Source organism: Mobula hypostoma, chromosome 28 (assembly GCF_963921235.1).
Source record: "Mobula hypostoma chromosome 28, sMobHyp1.1, whole genome shotgun sequence".
Taxonomy (NCBI): Eukaryota; Metazoa; Chordata; class Chondrichthyes; order Myliobatiformes; family Myliobatidae; genus Mobula; species Mobula hypostoma.
The window spans coordinates 1,531,456-1,540,681 of NC_086124.1; the positions used below are offsets into that span (position 1 = coordinate 1,531,456).

At 49.7% G+C, this 9,226-nt stretch overlaps 1 protein-coding gene across 1 annotated transcript; it reads right to left on the minus strand.

The window, feature by feature from the left end:
• Positions 1–682: 682 nt before the first annotated feature.
• On the minus strand, positions 683–7,523 carry fam167b (family with sequence similarity 167 member B). The gene is made up of 2 exons (XM_063035341.1): positions 6,908–7,523; positions 683–2,274 (listed from the first exon to the last, which is right to left on the minus strand). Exons 1-2 carry the CDS (start codon positions 7,205–7,207, stop codon positions 2,011–2,013), a joined length of 564 nt encoding a protein of 187 aa, XP_062891411.1. The 5' UTR covers positions 7,208–7,523; the 3' UTR covers positions 683–2,010.
• Positions 7,524–9,226: the final 1,703 nt, after the last annotated feature.

Here is a 9,226-nt window from a genome sequence, read left to right on the forward strand (position 1 = left end):
ATTGACAAACACAGTACTGTGGAAAAGTCTGAGGCGCTCTAGCTATATACATATATGTCTCTAAGACCTTTGCACAGTACTGTATTGGTTAAAAGGTCAGCACAGTATCGTGGGCTGAAGGGCCTGTACTGTGTTCTGTACTGATCTGTGTTTACTGATGTTCCCCGGTTTACATTCCCAACACGTGACACATCCTCTGCACGTCCACTTTATCAGAAGGTCCTGCTTCACCACTGGAGTTGAACAATCCAAACTGTGCTGTTTGTCATTCTGGCCAGCCGTTACATAACGATGAATTCACACAGACTTCTTACATTAGATCGGTGTTGAGTTTTTAAAAAGTTTCCCCAGCTCCACCGGCTTGCAGGCTGGTTCGACATTTGCCCTTCTATCTCCACCAATGACAGAGGGTCGATGTTTCAGCTTGGGGTATTCTTTCAGTCTTGGATCCTGAAGATGAGTGTCAGCCTGAAATATCGACTGTTTACTCTTTTTCCTAGATGCTGCCACCCAGGGATGCTGAAGTTCCAAGCATTTTGTGTGGGCTGCTTCAGAAACTCTGACTTAAGTTGACTGCCCTGAAGCATTGACTGTGTCCCACAGGTACTGACTGCCCTGCCAGATGTTCTCCAAATTTCCTGTGTTTATGTTAGGATGCCTTTTGTGTGTGAAATGGCAGTTAGAGAGACTAGATTTTATAGATTAGCTTTATTTGTCACAGGTACATCAAAAGATAGTGAAATGCATTGTTTGCATCAAGTCAAATCAGCAAGGATCGTACGGGCCAGCCCACGTATGTTACCACATTTGTTATTTATTTAAAGAATCCTTAAGGCTGTTCTCGCCGGGCAAGGGTAGTGGGGACAAGCTCCCACTACCTAATAAATGCTCCCAATGGTGTGGGTCTCAAATAGCCTCTGACAACCAAGTCTAGCTCCTGGCCTTCTCCTGTGGCTTAGCTACCAAGGCCAGTGGAACCGTTTCTACTGACAGGAGAAGGGGCAAAGGAGGGTTACTGGTGCCTCAGAACCAGTGGCATCGGGCAGATGGGGCTCATCAGCCGTGGCTGGCAACTCACCTGGGAGAAGGAAAACTGTTCTCGAACCGCTGCTGCACCCACTCATGGGGAAGGCTTTGGGAGTCACCACCGAGGGACAAATCCAGAGTTGGAGTCCCTCGGGCAGTCCTACACTGAGCTCAATGCTAACTGGCAACTCCTGAAACATTGCTGGTGCCAAACTGTAATCAGTCTCTGCCGTTCCTTTGGGTTCGTCAGCTGTGTGGAGAGGGAGAGCTTGCTGTCCGTATCGTACTGCCCTGGCTTGTGTGCCTAGACAGCTGGGGTGCAACATCTGTGCTTGACCCTGACTGATGGGGCCTTTGTTGCTGATTTAGAGATACAGAGTGGAACAGGCCCTTCTGCCCTTTGAACTGTGCTGCCCAGCAACCCCTAATTTAACCCTAGCCCAATTACGGGACAATTTACAATGACCAATTACCCACCGAATGGTACGTCTTTGGACTGTGGGAGGAAACCGGAGCACCCGGAGGAAACCCACGCGGTCACGGGGAGAACGTACAAACTCCTTACAGACAGCAGTGGGAATTGAACCCGGGTCTTACAGCCAGTGCTGTGGAGTGTTTTGTTAACCGCTGCTGCTTTCATTAAAAAAAAATTAGCTGCCATACCCTCACCCCATGACTCTAACTACCACCACCACACATCACTGCCTTCCTGCTCAGATTCTCAGTGCTGAGGCATAAAACGCCATTAACAATACCCTGATGGTACATCCCACCCACATCAGCAGCCACCATGAACACACACTCGCCCCACACCGTGTGTGACCTTGTTCAAGCACACCGAAGAGAGGTTGGAACCACAGGAGCATGAAGCTACATTGTAGAGAAGCTCAGATCCAAGGCAGAAGTTGATACCCTCACCAAGAGGGCTTCAGCCACAGTCTATTTGTTGGGTCTTTCGGTTGAGAGTCTCTCTGACGAACTGGCTCAGGAGAGTGAGAACCTTCGAGAGTTGATATTCATCTTTGTCACCCCGATGTGTTTGAGGGGTGTGGAGAGGCTGAAGGCTGCTTTGAGGGGAATGTCACAGAGCAGGTCGGACTGCTCCTCGCACTCCTCCAGTCCATATGTCACGTCGTCCAGCATCTCCTTGTGCTGGTGGCACACCTGCTCCACCTTCAGCCGGTGAATCTCCCGCCGCAGACTCATCAGCCTCCGCGCCAGCTGCTGGTCCAGTGACTGCATCTCTCGCTGGAGGAGCAAGGCAAAGCAAAGGGGTCAGCAAGACATTTAAACAGCTATATTTCACTAGAGTCAGAGAAAGCTACAGCACAGAAGGAGGCTCTACGGCCCATCTAGCCCATGCCAAACCATTTAAACTGACTAGTTCCATCGACATGCACCTGGACCATAGACCTCCACACCCCTCCCATCCATGTACTTATCCATTTAAGGTCACACATTAACAGTGAAAAGTGAAACTCTTGAAGGGAAGACAAGGGGAAACTTCATTCAGAGGGAGGTGAGAGTGTGGAACGAGCTGCCATTACACGTGGTGGATGCAATTTTCTGGGTCTCTGTTCCTCCCTCTGCAACTGGATCCTTGATTTCCTCACCAGAAGACCGCAGTCAATGCGGATCGTAAATAAGATCTCCACCTTCTTGGTGCACCTCAAAGCTGTGTGCTTAACCCACTGCTCTACTCTCTCTACACCCACGACTGTATGGCTCAACACAGCTCAAATGCCATCTATAAATTTGCTGATGACACAATTATTGTTGGCAGAATTTCAGATGGTGATGAGACATACGGAAGTAAAATAGATCAGCTGGTTGAGTGGTGTCACAACAACAACCTTGCACCACAAATTCGATGATATGTGTCAATGATAATAAACCCGATTCAAAATGAATTTCAAGCATTTAAAAATAATCAAAATCCAGTAAAAATTAAATATACTATTAAAACACACAAAGTGCAACATGTTAAAATCAATATATTAAAGTAAACTTGTTAAAAACTATATACAAAAAGTATATATATCAAGACAATTCCTTCAAAAAGTGTACCGATCCTAAAGCTTACCTCTCCTCTTCCCAGCCATCCTTCTCCATTGAAAACAATGGAGCCATTGGCCCTGCACAAGTTGGGATTGGATCAGTACTCAGCGCCGCCTAGTGTTAGTGGGACGAAACTGCAGGAAGTAGGCCACTGGCTGTGACAGTCCATGGGGATCCCACGGTGGGAACACCGTCCCAATGACAGAGCAAAGACCATCACTACATCAATAATGAATAGGGAGGCATACATCATTGTATACGGGAGTAAACATCTAACTGATAAAGAGTTAAGGTTAGCTTAGTGATAACCAAGGTAAATAAGATGACAAACTTCGGAAAGTACATGGGATTTTGTCTGACATTGCCCCGGTCAGTCATTGGATTTTAAACATGGATAAATATGGGTGCAGATTTGATCGGCTAAACAGCCCTTTTCTGTGCTATAGTGACTCTATGTTCTATTTAATTTGTTTCTATTTGACCTACCATATCATTTCATTCATTTTCTTGTTCTTTGCTCAAACTCTTGAGAAATTCTGACTTTAAACGTTCGCTTCCCCTGCCCCATTGTAAAGAGTGCATTTCCCTCCCCAGTGCAGATGACGACTCTCAACCTGAAACATCCACTGTCCATTCTCCCCCCACCAGCCCCAGCCACAGATGCTGCCTGACCCACTGAGCTCCTCCAGAAGCTGTGTGTAGTCCCACCAGTGTGCCTACACGTGTGATTGATCCGTGTTCTCTCAGGTTCAAGTTTATCACTTCAAATGTGCACATGTATATCCTGTGTTCCTCCTGACCGGGGACCACAACTGAGAACATATAACTCACACACAAGGTAACAATTATAGGTCTTCCCAGTATTTCATCTTAATTCTCAGTTGTAGCGTTCCTTCCCCCACACTGCCCTTACCCTCATCTCCAGAAATTCCCCAAACCGGGAATGTATCGGTAACGACTCGACCCCCGGCTCTCTCCCACACTGTCGGCACCCTCAGTCCATTGGCTTGGGTCTCTCAGGCTCACTGCGCCGATGTGAACTGAAGTATCTGCATTTCCCATGCCTTTCAAAGGCAGTTTATGAGTTTCCTGCATTTATTTCCTGTCGCAGAGTTCCCATCCCTTTTACCAAGTTCATGCAGACCTCTTCCAACAACCAAGGTAAAACTCTGCGGCAGTATTGGTGTTGCTTCTGTCAACGTTCAACCCATTAAAGTCCCACATCTCCCCTACTGCGCCCGCCTTCCCTTCCACCACCCCCCGTACCATTCTCCCTTCCACCCGCTCCTCTGCCCCTCCCCTCCCCCTCCCTCCTCCCAGCTATGCCGACAAATTCTTGCTCAGAGCCCCTACTTTCCTAAACGCTACTTCTTCTAGACCCCAGAACGTTTGTAGTGGTTTCCAAAATGGGTGCTATTGCCCCCACGCCCGCCCCGGGAGTTTCCAAGGAGGCGGTGAAGATAATGAGCGGCCAGCACACGTGGTGGATGCACGGTCGATTTCAGCATTTCACAGAAGTTTGGATAGATATATGGATATATAGATATATAGATATATGGATGGTAGGGGTGTGGAGGGCTACGGTCCTGGTGCAGTTCGGTGCAGATTAAATGGACTAGATGGGCCGAAGAGCCTGTTACTGTGCTGCACTTCTCAATAAGGGGGATGGGGGGTGCTAAACATTCTCCCGGTGTCTCTCTCCACCGGCACTATCCGATTTGCTGAGAATTTCCAGAGTTTTGCCTCAAATGTCCAGCACCCCACGTGAGCCGAGGGCAGGAACAGGATGAAAAAGGAGGGAGCGCCGACAGGCAGGGGGAGGGAGCGCCTTTCCGCTGAGTGAGAAGGAGGGATGGAGGTGCGTGTCAGGGGACGCTGGCGGAGGGGTGGAGGTGTGCAGAGAGGGAGGCGGGGTGGGGACAAGGGTATCCCGGTGAAGCCGGTGTTCCAGTGCGCCGCACACGGACCGAGAGTGCCTAATGTTAATCCGACCGCGGTTTGAGAGAGATTAATCTGAGGGGATGGGGGTGTTAACGCTCTGAAGGGGTTTGAGAGACGGGTTTGTGGTGGAAGATTTAGACGGAGACTGAGTTACTGTAGGAAATCAGAACAACCCGGTTTGATTTGTGGGTTCACGCCAGACCGTCGCGAACCGAGTATCAAATACCTGGAATAATCACTGTGCCGCGTATCGCTCTCAGTAAGAATGGGGAGTCTGAGCTGGCTTTCCATTGAGATGGAAATGGGAAGTAAACCCGCGGCCGGGCGGGTGTCTGGGAGGCAGATGTACAAAATGTCCGACACAGACACGATAAACCTGCTAACACCATAGAATCTGGTATAGCTGAAATCCAGAGTAACACACAGAACGCTGGAGGAACTCAGCCAGTCAGGCAGCATCCATGGAGAGGAATAAAGAGTCGACGTTTCGGGCCAAGACCCTTAAACCCGCCCCCTGGGTTGTTATCTCTGTGTCCCGGTGTTCGAGAACAGGATTTATTTTAACACCTCTCAGACTTAATGACGCCCTGTGAAATGTGATTGCATTCTTGCTGGAGAAGTGGTCACGCTGTCCTTGTTTTGGACCATACCACCACGCGAATTAACCGCTGGAAACCCACAGACATGAGCCCCTCCGTGCTTTACACCTGCAACTCCCCCGCCGTCCTCAAACTACCCTCGGAAGTACCGAGACTTCCGAAAGCCCCCCAGTTACACACCTAAATCACTCTCGACAGCGCCGGGTGCACGAGGGAGAGTTGAAAGCCTTTGCTGACCACAGCGGTGCAAGTGACTGCCCGCTAAACCCGAGTGTCTCAGACCAGACCCGGGCAAAAGCCAGCACCTGTGTCAGAGCCGGGCTCGCAAATGTCAGGGCTTGGTCTGGGTGGAATCCCGATTAGATCACTCATTTCCTCCCGATGTTCCAGCGTGGAGTTTGCGGAAAGGGACAGACCTGGAGCGAGCGCGAAAAGTCCGACAAAACTCACTCCAACTTCTTCAGGGTAGGAATTAGGTTCAGTATCACTGACATATGTCGTGAAGTGTGTCGTCTTGCGGCAGCAGTACAGTTTAACACTTAAATTACTGTAAATTATTTAATTTAACTATTTATACAAGTAGTGCGAAGACAGAGCAAAAGTATGAGGTAGCAATGCCCATTCAGGAATCGGATGGCAGAGGGGAAGATATTCCTGAATCTTCAGGCTCCTGTCCCTCCTCCCTGATGGTAGTAATGAGAAGAGGGGTCTTCAGACTCCTGTACCTCCTCTCTGAGGGTAGTAATGAGAAGAGGGGTCTTCAGACTCCTGTACCTCCTCTCTGAGGGTAGTAATGAGAAGAGGGGTCTTCAGACTCCTGTACCTCCTCTCTGAGGGTAGTAATGAGAAGAGGGCATCTCCTGGGTAGTGGGGGTCCTTAATGACGGATGCTGCCCTTTCTGAGGCATCGCCTTTTGAAGATGTCCTGGAATGTAGGGAGGCCACACAATATGAACATTTTAAGAACCGGTTCTCTCCATCTGTCTGAATGGTCCGTGAGCTCATAAACACAACTTCGCAATTCTTTTGTTTTGCACGTTATTGTAGTAACTAAGAGTGTTTTTTTTTGTTTTACATTCTACCGATGCCAGAAAAGGAACGACTTTTATGTAAGACTGACAACACGCTGGAGGAACTGAGCAGGTCTCCAGCGGGTTGTGAGTGTTGCTTTGACCCCAGCATCTGCAGAGTATTTTGTGTTAACGAATTTTATGTCAAGTCAGTGATAATAAAACTGATACGGAATTAGTCGCTGTCATTTTCCCAAAGTGCCCTGTACTTACGAGCTCTGCCCTCACCCAGCCCACGGCCTCGGCAATGTTGGCGAAGCCGCAGATGGTGTGGAGGGAGATGTCGATCCTGGCGCCGGCTTTCTGCCCGGGGGATAGGACACTGCTCCCACCTCCAGCTCCCGGCTGGTGATCAGACTCGCCGCTGCCCTTCCAGGGCTGAACCTGCAGCTTCTCCTTCCACTCGGCGAAGGACGGCCGCCGGGTCTGGAGTTTCAGCTTCTGGGTCAGCGCCTTCACTTGCCGGAGGTCATCGTCGGAGTCGGCGTCGGCGTCCTCCTGTGCCAGGGACATGATGGCCCCGCCGCTGCTCCACCACAGTGCCGAGACAGCAGCGGGCAGCCCGCACTTTAATACTCACCAACCATTAACAGAGCCGCCCATTCACCTTAAAGGGACCGCGCCCGAGCTTTGTGCACTGCACCAGAGCCCGTCGTCAATGGAATCGCAAAGATGTTCAAAAAACAAACACTGTCACCGGGGAAAATATGAAATATTGTCTAATCAGCCTCTCCTCTGATTTTTAAAACTTTCTCTTCACCATCTTTGCTCAGGTCCCGCGAAAGGATCGGGACGATGCTCTCCCCTCATTACTAACATCAAGGAGCCTGAAGACGCGCAAACTGTTGTGAACTGCTTCTTTCCCACCGCCATCAGCTTTCCGAAAAGTCCATGAATCCAAGATCAATTCCATCCCCTCCCTCCCTCCCCTCCCTCTCTCCCTCTCTGCCTCTCCCCTCCCCTCTCCCTCTTTACCTCACCCATCCCTCTTCCTCCCCTTCCCCTCCCCTCTCCCCTCCCTCTCTCCCTGTCCCTCTCTGCCTCTCCCTTCCCCCTCCCTCTTTTTCCCCTCTCCCTCTCTACCTCACCTCTCCCTCTCCCTCTCTGCCTCTCCCCTCCCTCTCCCTCCCCTCCCTCTCTCCCTCTCCCCTCCCCCTCCGTCTTCCTCCCCTCTCCCTCCCTTCTCCCTCTCCCTCTCTGCCTCTTCCCTCCCTCCACCTCCCCTCCCTCTCTCCCTCTCCGCCTCTCCCTCCCCTCCCCCTCTCCCCTCTCTCTTCCTTCCCTCTCCCTTCCCCTCTCTGCATCCCTCTTTTCCTCTCTCCCCACTCCTCCCCTCCCTTTCTACCCTCCCCTCTCTCCCTCTCCCGTTCCTGTCCCTCTCCCTCTCTCCCTCTTTCTCCTCCTCTCCCTCTCCCCTCTCCCCTACTCCTTCTCCCATCCCACTCTGCCTCCTCCCTTCCCCTCTCTCTCTCTCTCTCTCTCTCTCTCTCTCTCTCTCCCCCCTCTCCTCCCGCTTCTGCACACCACTGTTACAACACGTTTTTTCTGTTGCCTTCCTGTCAGCTTGAACCAGTTTGGCCATTCTCCTCTGACCTCTCTCGTTAATAAGGTGTTTTCACCCACAGAACTGCCGCTCACTGGGTGTTTTATTGTTTTTCACACCATTCTCCATGAATTCTAGGACTGTTGTGCGTGAACATCCCAGGGGATCTGCAGTTTCTGAGATACTCAAACCACCCTGTCTGGCGCCAACAATCATTCTACAGTCAGAGTCATTTCTTCCTCATTCTGATATTTGGTCTGAACAACTGAACCTCTTGACCATGTCTGCATGCTTTTTTGCATTGAGTTGCTGCAATGTGATTGGGTGATTAGATATTTGCATTAACAAGGAATACATGTCTATCTAATTACTTGGCCACTGAATGGTCTTCAGCTGCTGTAGCCCATCCACTTCAAGGTTCGATGTGCTGTGCCATCAGAGATGTTCTTCTGCACACCACTGTTGTAACATGTGGTTATTTGAGTTACTGTCGCCTTCCTGTCAGCATGAACCAGTCTGGCCATTCTCCTCTGACCTCTCCCATTAACAAGGTGCCTTCACCCACAGAACTGCTGCTCACTTGATTTTGTCTGTTTTTCACACCACTCTCTGTAAATTCCAGAGAGTGTTGTGAAGGAAAATCCCAGGCAGTTTCTGAGATACTCAAACCACCCCATCTGGCACCAACAATCATTTTACAGTCAACATCACTTCTTCCTCATTCTGATGTTTGGTCCAAAGAACAACTGAACCTCTGATTTTTTTTTGAATTGAGTTGCACCCACCCTGGTTGGCCTTATCAAGTTGTATTTATCAATCAATAGTTAAGAATTAATTATAGTTATGACACTACTGTTCCTTGTGAGATTTTAATGTGTGTATATATATATATAGGGTACATTTCAGTAGCAATCACAGTTCATTAGTAATTCATCATTTTGCAAACACTTGGGATGATCTGAGCTCAAACGGAGTGATCGTTTTTTTCT